Source organism: Thermobia domestica, chromosome 1, assembly GCF_964235325.1.
Source record: "Thermobia domestica chromosome 1, izTheDome1.hap1.1, whole genome shotgun sequence".
NCBI lineage: Eukaryota > Metazoa > Arthropoda > Insecta > Zygentoma > Lepismatidae > Thermobia > Thermobia domestica.
In genome coordinates this window covers 222,876,786-222,898,514 of record NC_137454.1, presented here as the reverse complement: position 1 = coordinate 222,898,514, position 21,729 = coordinate 222,876,786, and the positions used below count along the sequence as shown (strand labels likewise).

At 35.7% G+C, this 21,729-nt stretch overlaps 1 protein-coding gene across 2 annotated transcripts in view; it reads left to right on the top strand.

Annotated features, from left to right (window-relative positions):
- The window catches only part of Cad96Ca (tyrosine kinase receptor Cad96Ca), a 232,348-nt gene that overhangs the window by 143,442 nt on the left and 67,177 nt on the right, over window positions 1–21,729 (top strand). For both annotated transcript variants that reach the window (XM_081770366.1, XM_081770372.1), the window contains exon 2: window positions 9,414–9,649. In XM_081770366.1, the coding sequence (XP_081626492.1) occupies window positions 9,414–9,649 (236 nt within the window). The remainder of the gene's footprint in view (window positions 1–9,413; window positions 9,650–21,729) is intronic.

Sequence of the window (21,729 nt, the reverse complement as noted above, 5' to 3'; positions counted from 1 at the left end):
TGAAATACAAATATACATTGTTCATGTGTCTTGCAATTTGGTTAATATAGAATTAATCATTTTGTTTCGATTTTCTCGCGGCACACCAACGGTCCTTTCGCGGCACACCAGTGTGCCGCGGCACACCGGTTGGGAAACGCTGACGTATCGTATTGGGCATGACGTTGAACGTAAAACTCAAAGATTTCATTTTATTTCATAATATGTATTTTTTAACAAATTTATTCCCCATTCAGATGCAAGTTTCTCATTTGGAAACTCCCCAGTTAACAGGTTAAAGGAAGTACCAAGCATATTTCTTTTACTCATTTGCCTTTTATTTCTGCTTTTAAACCTTTTCCTTCACTTACTTTTACAAAAGAAGAACACCTATACACCTAGCCAACAATAGGTGAAAATTACGCTTCTTTGAACATAAACTATTGCTATTATATTGGCTTATTTGTGAATAACAAAGAAAAATTTAGGAATTTATGTTAGTCAATCAGTCAGCGCGATAATTTCCCTGGATTTAGACGTTTTATCGAAAAATTCCCCTTTTCCCCTTTTCCCCTTTTTGCTAAATTCACCTACAAAATTTCCCTAGATTAGGGAAGTTTCCCTCAAACTACGAACACTGCTCCAACCTGGTCCCGACGATGATGGTCCTTTACATGAAGAGGGCCTTGACTACCTGAACTTTCTACTGCTTTTTACTGGAAACTAGCTGAAATGCCTGCTCTTTGCAGGGGAATAATAGGTTTGTGAAAAATATTTGAAATGTGTATTTGTACCCTCTTCACCCTCCCTATATCTCTTTACGATGCGTGTGTGAATTCTAATAAAAGCCTAGTTCCAGTCAAATGCTAGATATGTTCAAAACTTCATTTCAAAACGGTTCAACCTTTTACTCATTCTTGCTATCTTATGAATTCCCTTGCACTCTTCTCTCTTAGAAGCGCAATTTACGAAATCACCGGGACACATGTCAACTTATTTTTAATACGGAAATTATATTAACTAACCGCTCCGTCTGCCTAACTTGAGAAGCTCGCGAGATTTTATATTTTTGACATAAATTATGAGAACCCGCTCCAACCTTCGGATACGCTTTTCATTAAAGTAGCATGATAAAAAAAAAACATTTCTAACGGGAGCTACTAAGCTAAAATATTCATGTCAAATGGTTCCATAGATTTCCCATGATAATGTAACATACAACGTTGATATAAGGGTCTAATGCGGAGAAAAAAGCTATAGAAATATATCCTCTTAAAAATTGATTTTTTTTTTTGAAAACGCTGGATTACTTATCCGCTTATTTTCAATGAGAACTTTATCTACCGAGTTTCATTTCGCTAAGATGAGCATGAGATACTGTACTTTTGGTCTTCTTCTTCTTCTTCTTCTTCTTCTTCGAAGCCCCCCTTTTTTTCAGTTAGCTTAGATCAGCTTTTCGAATCGCTGTCCCCTATCTCTTTCTATCTTGTGTCGTATTCGCTGTGACACTACACTTCACCATGTCGTTCTTAATACAATCTCTCCACTTTTTCTTTGGCCGACCTTGGGTATTTAAAACTCCAATTCCCTCCCATTTAGGATATTTATTAAAAAAAATTAGGATGATAAAAACTCTGCTTGGAGGTAGCTATGTTCAAAAATTCATTTCAAACAGTTCAACCTTTTCCCCATGATGCTATCACAGGCAAGATAACTTTCATTTATACGTAGAGAAAAGTAGGAGAAGAAGTAAATATTGATAATGATAATAATAGAAGTTTGTATATCTACTCAAAATGAAATACATAAAATTTCACTTTTCACATTCATCTTGTACAGTGTTTAATGTTTGTGCAGTCATAAGCAATCTCATTCCACATGCTTTTTTAATTTTGGGTAAACAAAAATAATGTTTCTACAATAATTATGAGAGACTCCCGAGCAAATACTGAGTTTAAATTAAAAACCTTTTTTGTTTTTTCATTTTATTTACTCTTCATCCTTTTCTCATAAAGTATCGTTCTGCGGCAAGGTATTTTATTTTTGTAGTTTTTTTTTCTTTTAATTTTTAATTTGCTTGCTTTCTAGAGCTCACTTCTTTGTACTGCATATATGTACTTACTCTCTATAGGTACACACTATTCTTTCTTTCTTTCTTTTTCTTTCTGCGTATGCACGTATGTGGTTATGTATATGTATAAGATGTGTTTTGGAGTTGCCGACAATACGAAGTTAAAGGATAATTTCAGTTCATCATATGTTTTCAAAGTTCTTAGAACAAATACAAAGTATATGTATTGTGTTTGAGTCTGCAGGAGAATTATAATGCAGCGTTTCTCAGTTCTCAGACTGTAGTCTTCGTAGTGTGAAAATTAAAAATAAATAAATAAATAAATAAAATCAATTGAATTGAGTGTGATAGGCTATAGTTGAGAATTTCAAACAAGTTTGTTAATTAGAAATAATGTAAGTAAAAGGCTAATAGTCACCGCAAGAAACAAACCACATCAGTAGGAAGTACTTTCGAAGAACATCGTCTTCATCGTCAGCCTAGGCACACTTCGAAAAGGATTTAAACCATAAAAAGAATTTTAAAAATATGCGAAGTAAAAATCTTCTTGTCACTAGAAATAGACATATGTTAATAGTAATTCACTTGTCACTGTTCACGGTTGTTTACTGTTTTCCTTTTCTTTTCATTTTTTTTCATTACCTTCCAGACGGCGGAAAAGAGAAGCAAAAACACTGCTCCAAATGGCATTTATGTCACCTTTATCTGAATTGAGTGCTGGTCCGTTCAGTTGCTGTTTTTGCTTTTTCGATCAAACATGAATTAGCAATGTTGTGGTTATTTTCTTTGAGATGTGATGTCAATCCAGATAACTGTTGTAAGCTAAGAGATTTAGACGTGCGAATGTCTTTTTAAGCATTTTTACCTATCAATTATTTCTTTCCTATGGTTTAAATCCTTTTCGAAGTGTGCCTAGGCTGACGATGAAGACGATGTTCTTCGACGAGTTTCATGCGCTAAGCAAGGTGGACTGGTGTTTCGGCCTCTGCTGTGACAGAAACATCAATACTGCTGCTGTGATTGTTCATGAGCGTCGAAGGATAACATTACGTAAACTAAGTGGTGTTGGGAATTTCATATCATAGTGTTTTTTCAATAATGCACGATCACGTCCATATGTCCCATGTTTGTGACCGTTGGGTACCACGACTGCTGTGGTACCAAACACTGTTGCTCGAGATAATGTAGTTTCACTGTAAGGTTGCTTAAGCTTTTCGTATGTTTCAGAAGCTGTATGGTTGAAGCGAAAACAAAACTTTATTGCTCCATACTGTTATTCTCGTGTAACCTCCATTGTATGCATATACACGGCATGTTGTGAGGCGAAATGGAAACAGTGTCTAAAGCACAGCGGACTACTCCCAACCTACCGATACGACAATGATGCCACCTAGTGAGAGTATACATGAAACACAACTCTTTCAACTATGAAACGTGCCGGCATTCGGCAACAAAGGAAATTGCGGAGTCTGTTGATTGGCCCTCGTATGTCGGTCTTTTGCCCTTCCTCTTGGAATCGGACTTTTGCTGCCTTAAGAAAAGTTCTGCGGGCTTCCCTGGCCCCAAATGTACCCTTTTTATCTCCAAATTTATCATTCAACAGATTAATTATTCCATTTTCAGTGAAAATGACGAATGATGAACTATTCTCATGGTCTCAAAGTTAGGCCCTAGAACCCACCTGTGAGCACCTTTGCTGCTCATCTAAGCATTTTATTTTTAAATTCGTATTTCAGTTTCAAATCTGCAAATATTGCTGTTCAGTCTTAAGAATCGTCAAAGAATAAGATTATTATTATTTCAACTCTCGTATTGAAAGATATATAACTCCCACATAAGGCATAATGCAATTGGGAAAAGAAAATTGTGTCTTGTTTTTCTCCCTTAGTACCTTATAAAGAAAATAAACAAACGAATTGAACAGATTCATTTCGTATTCTGTCCAAAGCCAACAACATTAGTCTTGTTTCTGTGAGGATAAAAAAAAAAAGTATCAAGAAACGTACTGCGACAAAAGAAAGGAGGAAAAGATCTAAGACATAGTAGCTTGGTAGGTAGAGGAAATCGTAACAAGTCAATTCCGCTGCGGAAACTGAAAAAGATAGCCAATGTTTATTCGACACACACACAATCCGACTTGCAATACGTACGTTTCTTGTTAGTAATCTTTTATTGTTTCTTTCGCAAGGATGGACTGATGATATTTTCTGGATGTTCTTTCCGGTTTTGTAAGGCAGGAGATGTTTACATGTTTCAAGTCTTACCTTTACACTCACTGATTGCACACGGCGTTTGCTGTAACCGCATGTTAGTGTGTTTCATGCATGGTGTGTAAGGAAAATGTATGTCGTCAGCTTTTATTATTTTTTTTTTTTAAATTTTGGTTTACTGAGGTTAGTGTGTCACGCTCGAGGCTAAGTACGTATATACATATGCGTGTACGGTACGCATATTTCAGAAGCACATATGCGATGGTGCACTATATGAGTAAATAACTCATCCATGTATCTTGAAAGAAACATGGCCACAGGGTACTGTTTTATTTTACTTTAATATAGGCTAGTCCTTACTACACTGGCATAAAGTATCCTAATATCCTGAGCGAGAAAGCTGAGTGTAGTCCTTTGTGTGAGAAGGCATTAGTTTGACCCCAGATCGTATGCTTTTCTAATGGATAGCATTTTGTTCTGAGTTGTTTCGAAGTTTCCTGTTCCTCACACACTGTTCATTTCATTAACTATTTTTCGTCATTCATTATCATTCTTATCCATTTCTTTTGGCTTATAGAGCGTAACGACAGGAAAGTAAATTGAATACTTTAGATTTTAGCTGGTTATCGAATTATTTTCATATTTAACTTTGATACGCCTGAGTTCAACTTCGGTTTCTGTGAAAGTGATTTCTCATTAAAGGTAAATATAACGGTATACTCCTCATTAATAACAGTTTAATGTAAGACTATGGTCGGTGTGAAGGAAAGGAACCATACTGTCTGCATTCAGATATGAAAAAAGTGGTAATTTACTAAGGTAACCAACCTCGATTACCTTAAGTCCTAAGTTACTGCAACTAGCCATTTGGCACACGTGAACCCGTGAGCCTAATTGCGGATATGAATAAACCCTGTCCCACCATGAATTAAATAGTCATCTAGTTGGTACGAAGATGTTTTGCTGATTACACCATCCTGCCTTTATAAAAGCTCCATCGTCGAAACTACCTGATTAGTTAGCAGAACAGTATATTAATAAAGATAATGTCACTAAAATAAATATTGAAACTTCTGAGGAATATCTTGTGTCATGAAAACCATGAGAAAATGTGTGTAAAGTAACGAAATGTGTTATGTCTATGAAAGAGAGATTAACAACGCTAGAAACTATAATTGAAAATGCTAGTTTTTTTTTTTTTTTTTTTTTTTTTAATATTATTGAACGCATTAAATTCTCAGTAGAGTTGAAACCTGCAAACATGCACATGAAAAGCCAGTGTTGTGACTCTGAGGGTAAGAAGCATATCACGGAGAAGTAACATTTGCATAACCAAGTATCATTTTTCAGTTTGTCCACTCGTATTTCAGTAAAAGCATTCCTTTCAAGAACCCATATATTTTTTTCTAAAAAAAAAAAAAAAAAAAAGAAAAAAAAAGAAAGAAAGAAAAAAAAGAAGACATATTTCTCGATATTTTGGTATTTCAGTTTTCGAGATCCTAATCTTATATCTAGATTCCTAATAGCTATATGGTTAGAGAAGCTGTCTTCGTCGTGGGAGATCCGGGCTCGATTCTCGACAGGAGCTCATCTTATTCGGATACCACATACCAATGGTCCCAGCATGACTACCACTTTAGCGTGTTATTCCAACATCAACGAAGCGGAGTTGGTAGTTAACACAGACCAGTGGTCCCAGCATGACTACCACTTTAGTGTGTTATTCCAACATCAACGAAGTGGAGTTGTAGTTAACATAGACTATTGGTCACAGAATGACTACGACTTTAGCGTGTTATTCCAACACTAACGAAGCAGTGTTCTACTTAACACAGACCAGTGGTCCCAGCATGACCTCATTTTGGCGTGTTATTCCAACACCAACAAAGAGGTGTTGTAGTTAACACAGACCAGTTGTTCCAGCATGATTACCACTTTTGCGTGTTATTCTAACAGCAACGAAGCGGTGTTGTATTAACAGAGACCAGTGGTCCCAGCATGACTACCACTTTAGCGCGTTATTCCAACACCAACGAGAGCTCCTTCGTGGCTAAGCGGTTAGCGTACGATCTTTTGGCGTTGGAGACACGAATTTGATTCCCGGCGGGAGCTCATGTGGTTTGGATTTCACGGTAATCAGTAGGTCCTTTCTCATATAGAGTCGCTGCTGAAAGGGACGTTCAACTCAAAATCAACTCAACTCCAACACGAACGTGTAGTGCCTTTTCTTCCGCCGTTCTGGTACGGCGCAGGCAATCCCACAATAAGTGTTATTATAAGATCAACTAGAAATATGTCGATACCTGCTCGGTTGACATTAAAGCATCGGACTTCTGAGCGCTGATACGTTGCGAACGTAGGATAGGCAAACAAGGAAGGAAACAGGATATAGGAATTGAGTAAAATACATCAGGAATGGGTACGCAATATGATAACTAAGATGATAATGAAATCAAATGCAGATTTTAAGTGTTGGTCAATTTTATTATCCTTGCTGCATATAGCGTACAAACAGTTGTCGGTTCATCACATGAGTTCTATACACTTAAGGCATTGCAATAAGGTACAATATCCACATGCATATCGTTACTTATCTATATCAAACTCCAAGTTATGTAATTAGCACTCCTCTTTCAGATATGAAACAGCCATCGGCCTATGTTTAGCAGAAGGGGTCCAGCTCTTTTCTCTAAAAAAAATATTACTATTTTGGTAATTTCTGTTCACATTCGGTTAGTTTAGGGTAGAGTTGGTTAGTTTAAGTTAGGTTAGGCTAGTTTAGGTTACGTTAGGTTAGTTTTGTTTATGTTATATTAGTGTAGGAGTCCTGCATAATTTTCCAAAAAACGATAGAATTTCGCTTATTTCTACTAATATTACGTTAGTTTAGGTTAGTTCAGGTTAGCTTACGTTAGTTTATGTTAGGTTAGGATAGACTTGGTTACGTTATGTTACGTCTAAGTACTTGTATCACTCATTTCTCCTGTAAATTTTGTGTTTTTACGTGCTCTTGGACCCCTTGTACTAAACATACCCCCAGCCATCATTGTACATAATTAACATTTATTTAATATACTTCATCGTATCCATTACATACGTGATCATTTAATTCAATCAAAATCGTCATATCGTCATTAATACATTAACTACATTAGCTTCGTCGTATAACAACAAAAGGACGATTATTTAGTTAGAGGAGGCAAGTAAATCATTTGGTATGATTCTAGACTATTTAAACCATTACGACAAATTCATATTTTCTTCTCTTGATCAACACTACTATATATATAAAGTTATTTATGTTATAATCACTAATGCAAAACAAACAGAAATCTCAATTTAACAGAGGAAAAAGAATACAACTGGCTATAATTTCCCGGCCATTAACTCCAGTAAGCCGGTGGCGCAGATTAATTATAATCCAACATTAGCTTATACAACAAAATAACAAAAGTAATAGCATAAGTGCATACTAACAATAACTAATAAACTTTTGCTAATGGTAAAGATAAACAATAAGGGCGTATTAAAAGAACAAATAATCTTATTCTGTAATGAGACCAGACGGGTCCATTACAACACAGATTATTGGTCCCAGTATGACTACCACTTTAGTGTGTTATTCCAACACCAACGAAGCAGCGTTATAGGTAACATAGACCATTGGTCCCAGCAAGACTACCACTTTAGCGTGTTATTCCAACACCAACGAAGCGGTGTTGTACTTAACATATTCCAATGATCCCAGCATGACTACCACTTTATGTTATTTCAGTACCAATGCCGTTTGTTACCGATATGACACAGAACACTATTAAGCGGTGTGAATAATAACTCCACAACACTGACTTAGAACTAGGTAAATGAACAAAGGAATGAAGAAGTAAGAACAACGTCACAGTATTCTTTCAACATTTATAACGTGTTAGTGATCAACTATATCTTTCACTTGCTAAGAACAACTGCCTCGATATCCCATATATCAGATATAGATAATCTACGGTTATAGACCTACTGGTACTTTCTTTACCGCACATATTGTCTTTTACTTAAATATTTAAGACATCTAAGTAACTAGCATTCACAGTTGTATTAGTTTTTATTTTTGCTATGAGCGAAGCGTAGCGCAGTATCTACTTGACATCTACACCAAGTATCGAAAATGTATATTCTCCGTAATCTTTCACAAGAATAGATTTGTGAACATATGACTTTCATGACAAAATTTGGATTAGCACAAGTACTGCCATCTGCTTTTTGCGTTCTTACATTGTTGTCGGTGCACTTAACTCATAAGACTCTTCAAAATGAAGTTAACCTGAGAACATTTGATATTTGATTATTGTGCTGTTCATTTCCAGATGCTCTTCTTTCATTCAGGAAGCGTGGTTGCTAAATCGCAATATTTAAGTCCACTGTGTTTCGTTTTATCGTTGATTATATTTCGCTCTTCTTAACCAATTAAAAATAAATTATGCCACACTTTATTATTCCTCATAATAAGAAAGAAAATGTAATTGTTTTGTAAACGTAGTTATTTGACCAACATCAATGGCATGTGTTACTAAAACATCTTCATACTACTAGTTACCATGTCAGGTAGTTGAATTAACCCCTACCATTTTAACAAGAGCAATACTAGGTATGTGTCAAAATTAAACAATTGTAACACTAGGTATGTGTGAAAATTTAACAATAATAACACTAGATATGTGTCAAAATGTAGCAGTAGTAATACCAGGTATGTGTAAAAATTTAAATGAAATGAAATGAAATCTTTAAGTTTTTCGTCCCACGGTTATGCCGATTAGGCTAAAGGAGACGGTGATGATGAGAGATGAGTGAAATGGTAGAATGAAGAAAGTGGGAGGAAACGGGAGAACCCCGAGAAAACCCACGAGCACGGTGAGTAAAAATTTAACAATAGTAACACTAGGTATGTGTTAAAATTTAACACTCCTAACACTTAACGCCGTGTACCTTCGGGCTCGAAAGCTCTTGAAAGCAAAGTAAGATTTAAGAAAAATCTTTACCTATGTTTAAACAAGGATTCTAATTGTATTGAATATTCTGATATTAAAATACAGTGCTTTAATACATTATTATTTAATAGAATTATTTCTAATGGGAGATTTTTCACTCTCTGCATACAGGAAGAAGTCAATTCGATGGCAACACTCCACCCGTATTGAGGCTGAACAGAAACTGGGTAGTCGAGTACGATACAAAGCCAGGATCGATGGTAACCAGGGTTAGGGCTGAAGATGCCGATAGAGACAACCTTACTTATGGCATAGAAAAGAATAGTCTTCTACCAGATGGATCCGAATTCTTCCGCATCGATAGCAGAACAGGTGTTGTGTATCTGAACGAGTCGATAGAAGATCAGGTAAGGATTATTTCTGTTTCTTATTGAAAATCTTATGTTTACTGATTATGCTATTTCTATACGAGGATGCGAAACATGATATGTACATTTGTACAGATAAGCAAATTATAACCTTAGAATTACATTTAAAATACTCTCAGTTCGGTTGATAACGAAATTAAAAATATATATCAGCTAAATAATGAATGTTTAATCAAGCCATTATCAACTGTTTTTAGCGTACAGTATGATAAAAAAAAAAAAAAAAAAAACAGAGCAAGAAACCAGAAAATGCCCGAAAAGTAATATATATCATGCTATGCCATCCTGGTATAGAAGTATTAGAATGATACTAGTTGGCCATATAAGATTATAATGTTGGAACGGCTGCTCGTTACTCCACACGATCACTCTTGAATGAAGATGAATTGTTGAATTCTATCTCTTGCAATATACAGCTAGACCGATCACTTCTTCCGAATTCATAAACGGAGCCAATTCCTTAACATTTTCATGGATAACAGTGACTTTAACGGTGCCTACCCATATCCCTTTCATTCACAAATGAATATTTCACGTTACGCTAAAATACCACTTTCAAAATAATGAAGATGTACGGGTTGCATACATATATAGGTAAAAAATCTTTTGGTATTCTTAATTCTTACATGTCGATTCATTCATAAATATTCGTTTCGCACAATTCTCATTATGGTCTTTAGCAAAGTTTATTTAAATTGTGCTCTCGTGTGATTTAAAATACTAACGTTTGTGCACTTGACAAGCTTTTCTTTTTCTTTTTAATGTTTCGCTAAAGGGCTATGGTTGCCCACTGGGTGGAGCAAAAGAGACAATTGCCCCTGCCCCGTATTTTCAAGGAGAATCAGTGCTTTGAAATAAATATCAAAAAGTCTGGGAGATCATATGAAAATTTACACTAAAAATCAGGATATCCTATGGAATTTTGAAAACTAAACTGTTAGAAAAAATAAAGATAAAACGAAAGACTATAAATATTAAAACAGGAGTTGCGAAGAGGCTAAAGGAATAAGTAACAAAATATAAAACATATACGATCACTTCATTAGCACACGACGACGCGACGTCCGTTGAACTGCCCAAAATATGTTTTACTGAGTGGGGTTTATTGGCCTGATTCCAGTCCACTTTGCCAATGAAAGTTTGTCTGTTTTACGAAATAGCTACAGAGAACAGAGTAAAGGGAGAGAATGCTCCAGTGCAACCTCTACCAATTGAGTTTTCTTGTATTCAGTTGCAGTGTTAAGGAAATGCTATTCACTAAGCATTTCGATATCTCCTGTTAGCTGGTACTGAGGAAGTTTTGAAACAGACGTAGGTAGTATACTTAAATTGTATGAACAAACTGGTTAGTAGTGTTGAGCATAATTTCAATTCAATTAACAATTAATCTGTAAGTTTAATTTTTAGTTACAAATAACAATTGAAATGAATATTCTGAATAATTAATTGCAGCAGGCCGTTAATCAATGAGAATCAATTGCAATGAATCAATCAACTAAAGTACTGTGGAAAACAACTGCAATTAAATTCAGTCATTCAATTGCAATTGACTGTAGTTTGCAACTAATTGAGTTACTGTTATTTTTCACAACAATTACGTTCTGTTAATTGAGTCTCTGAAGTTGATTTTCATGGATTAACAGCCAACACTATATGGATGAAAAGCTCATGTGGTTCGGATCCCACGTAAAATTGTAGATCCACGTCTAATATAGCCTTGGTGCTGAAAAAGTCGTTAAACTCAGATCAAGCTCAAAATATTCATATCTTCAACTTAAGCAAATCACCACATTCGACACATTGTAAATAAACAAAGGGAAATTTTAATATTATAGAAATTGCTCTCATTCCCTCTGAAGAGTGGCATTTTCAAAAACTCTGAAATACATATTTTCTTGTTTTTAATTAAGAATTTATATGACCATCTTCACATCTCCAACTTAAGCGAATTCTTACAGTGGGTACCATCTGACTAAACCAAGGGAAATTTGGTACTTCAGAAATGTCCTTGTTTCTCACCTTAGGAGGAAATTTTCAAAAACGCTGAAACATAGATATCCTTATTTTTAATGTAGATTTTATATACTGAGTTTAATCTAACTTTGGTGATTCGAGAGATACAAAATTCTTGGTAAAAAAAAAAGGACCTCTCTTTACTCCCTTTAAGATATGTATTTCCCAAAATCCTTCCTTGCCCCTTGCTTTCGTGAGAAAAGGAGTATTCTGTCCATATTTCACGTTTCTACCTGTACTAATATGGCTTGGGCAATGACGTGTCACTCATTTCCGCACTAAGATTATATCTTGGTATGTAGTATACTTTACACGCGTTTGCCAGTTTTTGCTTTCTTCAAAACTTGCTGACCCGTCCAATTACATGTATTGGCAGAGCCAGGGGTAAAAGCGGATCTGAAGAAATAGGGGAACCCTACCCCCCATGTCTATCTTCGCCTATTGTAATTTTTAAGGAAGTTGAGGGATGTCATATATATATTTTTGCAAGTGAGGATACGGTAAATACATGGAAGTGCGTCGGGACCGTAATACGGCAAATTATGGATGCGGTAAAATATTAAATATAATACTTTTGATAAAGTGGATACTTTCAAATATTTAGGATCAATATTAACAGACGAAAGTCTTATTCACGAAGAAATTAAATGTCGACTAAAAGCAGGGAATTTGTGTTATTATTCAGTACAAAATCTCTTGTCGTCGCGAATTCTGTCGAGGAAATTGAAGCTTAAAATATATAAAACGATAATCATGCCTGTTGTTCTGTATGGTTGCGAAACATGGTCGCTTACTCTGAGAGAGGAACATAGACTGAAAGTATTTGAGAACAAGATCCTGAGACGAATGTTCGGAACCAAGAGGAACTGGAATGGGGAATGGTGGAAACTTCATAACGAGGAACTATTAGTACATAATTTATACGGTTTACGAAACATTGGTAGGGTCATCAAGTCCAGGAGACTTAGGTAGGCAGGTCATGTAACTAGAATGGAAGAAAGTAGAAACGCTTTCAAAGCCTTGACTGGAAGACCAATTGGGAAACGACTATTAGGAAGACCTAGGCGCATATGGGAGGGCAATATTAAGATGGATATCGCAGAGATTGGAGTACAAAGTAGAAACTGGATCCAGTTGGCTAAGGATAGAAGTCAGTGGAGAGCTTTAGTGAATGTGGCATTGAACCTCCGGGTTCCATAGGCCATAGAGTTAGTTTTTTTAGTTAGTTAGTGAGGGTACGGTGACCCGGCGTTCCCACTAAATGTTACCCCTGGTAGAGCCAATCCTAGGTTGAATTGCTTTCCAACACCAAAGTCTCCGCAGCTTACTTCCAGGAGAGTGATATGGACACTCTGTATGACCCATGTATGCTCCACTTGTATGATAAAAAGACCATTGTATGGATTCTACATGGACAAGGTCTCCAGCCATATCACTTGATCGTTCCAGGCATTCTACACTAGGAAGGCAGAAGAAACGGGAATTCGAGTGATCCCATTTTCGCCCATTTCTGTTAAATCCCCGAACGCACCTTCAATGGACTATCGTAGGTTTTGACTCCTCATGACCCCGTGCCCGTACTTCTTCGGAAGGTAACCAAAGCAGAATGGCAACAAATTTTCCTTCCCATTCTACACAGGAGTTTGCTACAATGGAAACTATGCTGCCAGGCGATCTTGGACCTGGCCGTTACATTGAATACAATCGGTGCTGGAGAAAGGGAAATTACTAATCAGGAAAATGTTTGAAATTCGACATTTTTAATTGTGAGAAACATCCTGTAATGCTTACTTGGAATGTACTCAAAGCACTTACAAAAGAGAAAGAGAGAGGGAGAGAGAGAGAGAGAGAGAGAGAGAGAGAGAGAGAGAGAGAGAGAGAGAGAGAGAGAGAGAGAAGGAGAGGAAAAACCCAAAGCAAGTGCAAAATAAAGTTTTCCTACTTCCTGATGTGCTTAGTCAAATCATCGCCTAGAAATAAAATTCTACCATGAAATCTCCAGCTTCATTTGTGCTATATCCTCATACGAGAATTGAAAGAGAAGGTGTATCACAACAGGAACCTATAAAATGAGTTTTCCATGAAAGATACGTTATTTACTCAATATATAATCCGACATGTAAAAGTTTTCCTTGAGCATGTTGTATTTTGGTTTCACATGCTTGTCCCATTGTTACACAACAGGAAAGAAATATTTTTTTCTCAGAATAATAGTTGCCATAGGCGCCGACTTTGGGGGGCAGAACACTTTTGGCCCCTTCAATATTTAAAGGTAGGGTCCTCGCCTCCCCAATATAATCCAGTCGAGGAAAAATTAACAAAGAGGAGCAAGAATTTCTGTCGTAAACTTTGTCGTGCCTTTAATTCAATATTAGGAACTGTCTTCTTATTCGATAGAAAACATCATTTTCAAAACTGTGTTTAATGGAGCACTGAAGGTTCAACCAACACTCTGGCAGCCCTGATATGAAAAGTGATCAATGTGGTGCGTAAACTTCCAGAGAAGCTCCCAAATTTTGAACTTGAATTTGTTTTAATGCCTTGAGGCAAATTTGACTTAGGTCGTGAATTTCCCAGCGGAGCGGATGTAGGGGAATGAGATCCGTGGGGGGAGGGGAGAAGGGGCCTTCATCAAGCAGTTGATATAAAACGATTGAATATAATGATATATTTATTCATTGTTTGCCCCCTCCCCCCAATATTTTCTTCAAGTCGGCGCCTATGATAGTTGCAATATACGAATTCTGATGTCTGTATCGATTTGATTATGATAACTACCACGCAAGCAGTAATTATAATAGAAAACAAACAATATACACTGAGAAAAAGAATCGTATGTGGCTTACGTGAAATCTTATGTTACATTTGTAAATCCTGTAGTTTTTGGACTTAACGTACAGCAAACGTATAACTGAAAACATAAGTTTTATCATACTTTCTGTATAAGTGTTCTATCTGTACGTACTTTCAATATGAAACAATATAGGCGGTCAGGATCTCACATACAAATGGATGTATATAAGAAGATATTGCTGACGAAGGTAATATACACATATGTATATAATATAAGGAAGACTGTTAGATATCAGACATCCTGCAACGGCATGATGTAACATCTAAGGGCACTACCTATGTAGCATACGGACAACGTATGCTCCGTACTGATTTCTGTAGTAAGCAAGAGGATTCTGTATATTTGTACAATATACCGCTGTCCGGATAACAGATTTTTCTCAGTGTAAATCAAGAAACAATAGAAACTTCTAATTAATATTGGCACCTAACCACATTCGTTTTGCGCCATAACAATAAGTTTTTCTCAATTTTTTTTCAAAAACTACGCATGAGAAATTCACCTGAAGCATGTTACTTTGTTCAGTTTGGTGTCATGTATCGAGTGATATATGGATCAACTCTGTACAATATTTCAGTTCAATAGAAATTTTAAGTTAAGAGTTTAGTGATAATTTTGGGCTATACTTTCTTAACCATACTATATGGTACCATCTTGCTAGTGTCATTATTAGAGATATACTTTACAATCAGCTTTACTTTGACAGGTAATCTTATCGTACAGCATCAATATTTCAGGTTTTTCAAGCAAATTCATATTTCTGGATTTTCTCGAAAACTACGCATGATGTTTTTACACTCATCTATATATGTTCAGCTTAACGAGATCTATCAATTGGTATATCTGTCTCATGTTTGGGCAAACATTTTTTTTTTTTCGTTAAAACGTAAGGGGAAAACCCAAGGAACGAAACTTACTATTCTGTAAAAACGGGTAATTGGATAATCGTGTGCTTCTGGTTGAAAGTAGAATCGGATTTCAATGTTTAATAATTCTTTAAGACATTTGGTTTCCACTTCTCTGATACCCATACAGAATCTTAAAATGCATATCAACGCTTGTAAATTTATGGTAGACAACATAATGTTCCTGGATTTTTTAAAATCAGTTTTTCAGCTCTCTCTCACATTCTCACGCCTCTCATTCTGCTATTATAGTTAACACTTTCTGGACGAGCGATGGGCTATTAATGTTCAGAAAGATGAACAATACACAATCCGTCCTTTGCTTTACATTTTTTTGCTTTACGAATGAACTACACGCTATATGTATTCGCATAGGCTGCGAATCATTCACCTTAAATGACTGTGATGCCGGAAGTGTTCTTACGTATCCATCAGGACTGGAAGAAACGTCTTGCATTATGTGTAGTACACAACGGACAACATATAGAGCATATCTTGTAGGGTCCCACATGCAATGTTTACTTCACAAAATTTAATTACTGATTAAGTAAAAAAAAATAATAACTTAAGATTGTGATAAAATTCTAACCCAAAATCATGTGTCGCCTACCCCCTTCCCATTTAAAATATTGGACCTGAATTCAAAATGACAAATTTCAAGATTTCCGGCATGATACCAAATGGTACAATCTGGTGCCCCCCCCCCCCAATTACTCACCTCAAGTTTCGTAAATCTTTCCTCAAGTTGTTTCAAAAGTAAAATTGTTGTGCTGGTCTTTTGCCTCCCATTGTATAAGAAGTTCCTATACAATATCGTGTATTTTTCTTTCCGAAAAGATGTTAGTGAAAAACTAAGTGTTAGAAGAATTATTGTAAATATAACACTTATACATCTTCTAAAAGAGAAAGTTTTGTGGTTCTCAAAAATGCCTTTAAAATAAAAACAAACTAATTGTTTACTACGAAGTGTTTGCGAACATCAAAAATTTTCCGCTTGCTGGGACTCTCTCTTTTTTTAAGCTTATAGGGCATAACTACGTATTCCATTACAGCAGTAGCGTACGCAGGAATTTATTTCGGGGAGTGTCCATACTCAATATGAGGTCAATTTAAATTAAAATTCTTAAATTTGCACCCAAAATTAGACCAAATTTACACAAAAGTCGAAATCTGGGAGGGGTCCGGACCGCCAGGACCCACCCCTGCATACATCTCTGCCTTACAGTACTTGTTGATGTTTCTTCTCTTTCTGAGCAAATGTTAAGGTTATTCAGAACGTCCAAACAGTTTGTGTCTAAAACGATAGATGGCGCCACCGTCACCAATGTTAACATATACAACTAATAAAATTAAAACAATCAAATATAAAATAAACAGTTCAAAAATTAAGCAAAAACGGATATAATCTGGTTAATGGACGTTACAAAATCTAGGGAATGGTACGTGTCGATTTCAGATATTGTTATTAGTTTCATTGTTAGCGGCCACCATTGTTAAGTAAACAATCAACTTTATCTGCCGTACTTTCTACCAGAAACTGACCAAAATTTGCACACACATTTAAGATTGAAATATCTAGGGAATGGTACGTGTGGATTCCACATATTGTTGTTAGTTTCATTGTTAGAGGCCACCATTGTTAAATAAACAATCAACTTTATCTGCCACACTTTCTACCACAAACTGACCAAACTTGGCACACCCATCGGATTAGCACAGAGATATCTACTGAATGGTACCAGTCGATTTCACATATTGTTGTTAGTTTCATTGTTCGAGGCCTCCATTGTTAAATAAACAATCGGTGGATTTCTCCATTGTTAGATAAACAATCAACTTTATCTGCCATACTTTCTATCACAAACTAACCAAGCTTGGCACACTCATTTACGATTGAGATATCAATGGAATGGTACGTGTCGATTTCACCTATTGTTGTTACTTTTATTGTTAGAGGCCGCCATTGTTAAATGAACAATCAACTTTATCTGCCATACTTCCTACCAGAAACTGGCCAAACCTTGCACACACATTTAAGATTAAAATATCTAGGGAAAGATAAGTGTCGTTTTCTCATATTGTTGTTAGTTTCATTGTTGAAGATCAGCATTGTTAAATAAACATTCGTTGGATTTCTCTATTGTTAAATAAACGATTAACTTTATCTGTCATAATTTCTACCACAAACTAAGCAAACTTTTCACACTTATGAACGATCGAGATATCTATGGAATGGTATGTGTCGATTTCACATATTGTTGTTCTTTCATTGTTGAAGGCCACCATTGTTAAATAAACAATCTTTGGATTTCTAAATTGTTACATAAACAATCAACTTTATCTTACACTCTTTCTACCAAAAACTAATCAAATTTGGCGCACTCATTTACCATTGAGATATCTATGAAACGGTACGTGTCGATTTCACATATTGCTGATAGTTTCATTGTTAGAGGCCACCATTAATAAATAAAAAATCAACTTTATCTGCCACACTTTTTAACAGAAACTGACCAAACTTTGCACACCCATTTAAGATTGAAATATCTAGGGAATGGTATGTGTCGATTTCACATATTGTTGTTAGTTTCATTGTTGAAGGCCACCATTGTTAAAGAAACAATCAAGTTTTTCTGCCACACTTTCTACAACAACCTAAACAAAATTTGCAGACTCATTTAAGATTAAGATATCTATGGAACGATATGGGTCGATTTCACATATTGCTGATAGTTTCATTGTTAGAGGCCACCATTGTTAAATAAACAATCAACTTTAACGGCCATACGTTCTACCACAAACTGACCAAACTTTGCACACCCATTTAAAGTTGAAATATCTAGGGAATGCTATGTGTCGATTTCACATATTGTTGTTAGTTTCATTATTGAAGGCCACCATTGTTATATAAACAATGGTTGGATTTCTCCATTATTAAATATACAGTAACTTTATCTGTAATATTTTCTACCACAAACTAACCAAACTTGGCACACTCATTTACGATTGAGATATCTATGGAATGGTGCGTGTTGATTTCACTTATTGTTGTTACTTTCATTGTTAGAGGCCACCATTGTTAAATGAACAATCAACTTTATCTGCCATACTTTCTACCACAAACTGGCCAAACTTGGCACACCCATTTAAGATTGAAATATCTAGGCAATGGTACGTGTGGATTCCACATATTGTTGTTAGTTTCATTGTTGAAGACCACCATTGTTAAATACACAATCGTTGGATTTCTCCATTATTAAATATACAGTCAACTTTATCTGTCATATTTTCTGCCACAAACTAACCAAACTTGGCACACTCATTTACGATTGAGATATCTAGGAAATAGTACGTGTTGATTTCACATGTTGTTAGTTTCATTGTTGAAGGCCACCATCGTTAAACAAAGAATCAACTTTATCTGCCGTACTTTCTACCAGAAAGTGAAGAAACTTTGCACACCCATTTAAGATTGAGATATTTAGGGAATGGTACGTGTGGATTCCACATAGTGTTGTTAGTTTCATTGTTGAAGGCCACCATTGTTAAATATACAATCAACTTTATCTGCCACACTTTCTACCACCAACTGACCAAACTTGGCATACCCATCGGATTACAACTGAGATATCTAGGGAATGGTACCTGCCGATTTCACATATTGTTGTTAGTTTCATTGTTCGAGGCCGCCATTGTTAAATAAATAATCGTTGGATTTCTCCATTGTTAGATAAAGAATCAACTTTATCTGCCATACTTTCTATCACAAACTAACCAAGCTTGGCACACTCATTTACGATTGAGATATCAATGGAATGGTACGTGTCGATTTCACCTATTGTTGTTACTTTCATTGTTAGAGGCCGCCATTGTTAAATGAACAATCAACTTTATCTGCCATACTTCCTACCAGAAACTGGCCAAACCTTGCACACACATTTAAGATTAAAATATCTAGGGAAAGATAAGTGTCGTTTTCTCATATTGTTGTTAGTTTCATTGTTGAAGATCACCATTGTTAAATAAACATTCGTTGTATTTCTGTACTGTTAAATAAACGATTAACTTTATCTGTCATAATTTCTACCACAAACTAAGCAAACTTTTCACACTTATGAACGATTGAGATATCTATGGAATGGTATGTGTCGATTTCACATATTGTTGTTCTTTCATTGTTGAAGGCCACAATTGTTAAATAAACAATCTTTGGATTTCTAAATTGTTACATAAACAATCAACTTTATCTTACAATCTTTCTACCAAAAACTAATCAAATTCGGCGCACTCATTTACCATTGAGATATCTATGAAACGGTACGTGTCGATTTCACATATTGCTGATAGTTTCATTGTTAGAGGCCACCATTGTTAAATAAACAATCAACTTTAACGGCCATACGTTCTACCACAAACTGACCAAACTTTGCACACCCATTTAAAGTTGAAATATCTAGGGAATGCTATGTGTCGATTTCACATATTGTTGTTAGTTTCATTATTGAAGGCCACCATTGTTATATAAACAATGGTTGGATTTCTCCATTATTAAATATACAGTCAACTTTATCTGTAATATTTTCTACCACAAACTAACCAAATTTGGCACACTCATTTACGATTGAGATATCTATGGAATGGTGCGTGTTGATTTCACTTATTGTTGTTACTTTCATTGTTAGAGGCCACCATTGTTAAATGAACAATCAACTTTATCTGCCATACTTTCTACCACAAACTGGCCAAACTTGGCACACCCATTTAAGATTGAAATATCTAGGCAATGGTACGTGTGGATTCCACATATTGTTGTTAGTTTCATTGTTGAAGATCACCATTGTTAAATACACAATCGTTGGATTTCTCCATTATTAAATATACAGTCAACTTTATCTGTCATATTTTCTGCCACAAACTAACCAAACTTGGCACACTCATTTACGATTGAGATATCAATGGAATGGTTCGTGCCGATTTTACACATTGTTGTTAGTTTCATTGTTAGAGGCCACCGTTGTTAAGTAAACAATCAACTTTATCTGCCGTACTTTCTACCAGAAAGTGAAGAAACTTTGCACACCCATTTAAGATTGAGATATCTAGGGAATGGTACGTGTGGATTCCACATAGTGTTGTTAGTTTCATTCTTGAAGGCCACCATTGTTAAATATACAATCAACTTTATCTGCCACCAACTGACCAAACTTGGCATACCCATCGGATTACAACTGAGATATCTAGGGAATGGTACCTGCCGATTTCACAAATTGTTGTTAGTTTCATTGTTATAGGCTACCATTGTTAAATAAACAACTTTGTCATACGTTCTACCAGAAACTGACGAAATTTTGCACACAAATTTAAGTTTTAAATATCTAGGGAATGCTACGTGTCGATTTAATGTATTGTTGTTAGTTTCGTTGCTGAAGACCACCATTGTTAAATACACAATCGATGGATTTCTAAATTGAACCACTGATTGGAAAAAGGGAATAAGTACATTTTTTTGCGATTTTAACCTGAGATAGCAGATGTGTTCCGTTAAGATAGTTACATCGTTGATTAGAAAATAGGAATGTTTGGGCAACTCTATATGACCAATGTAGAAGACAAAATATCTCGCTGTTTAGAAAAAGGGAATAACTACGTTTCTCATTTCCTTCTTCCAATCACTATAGGATACCACCACAACTGTGAGACTGTGTGTATGTAGATAACGATTCGAGACCTCTGCTGACGTTACGATATTTCGCCTTGTCTTCGCATTGCACAATTTATAGAGAAATATTTGCCCCAATCAGTGACAGATTTACGTGTTTTCAGTGATCATACAGTACCAAAACTGCAATCATACAATGACATTAATGCTTTTCAGTATGATCGTGTCATAACGCTTTACCACTGTACAGCAATACTTGCCTGTCAGAGGTCACAGTTTTTACCATGTGACCGAAATTTTGTTATAATCAATCGAGAACTCAAACGACACAATCGCATTTATTTACCAGCACAGTATAACCACATGATTACGAATGCAAGAAATACTGATACTCCATTTCAGGTTTACGAAGGTGTCAATGAAGTAATCTTAGATTTTAAACATTGGTGGTAACGTTTTACAAGAAATCTTCAGGTAGCATTGTGGACAAAACAGCGAAATTCCAAGTACGTAAATAAAGACACTGTTTATAAAGCAGAATCTCTAGGTTATGTGCAAGCTCATAAATTTATCAATGAACTAAGAACTGATATTTTTCGATTACTCAAAAGTAATGTCGCAAACGTTC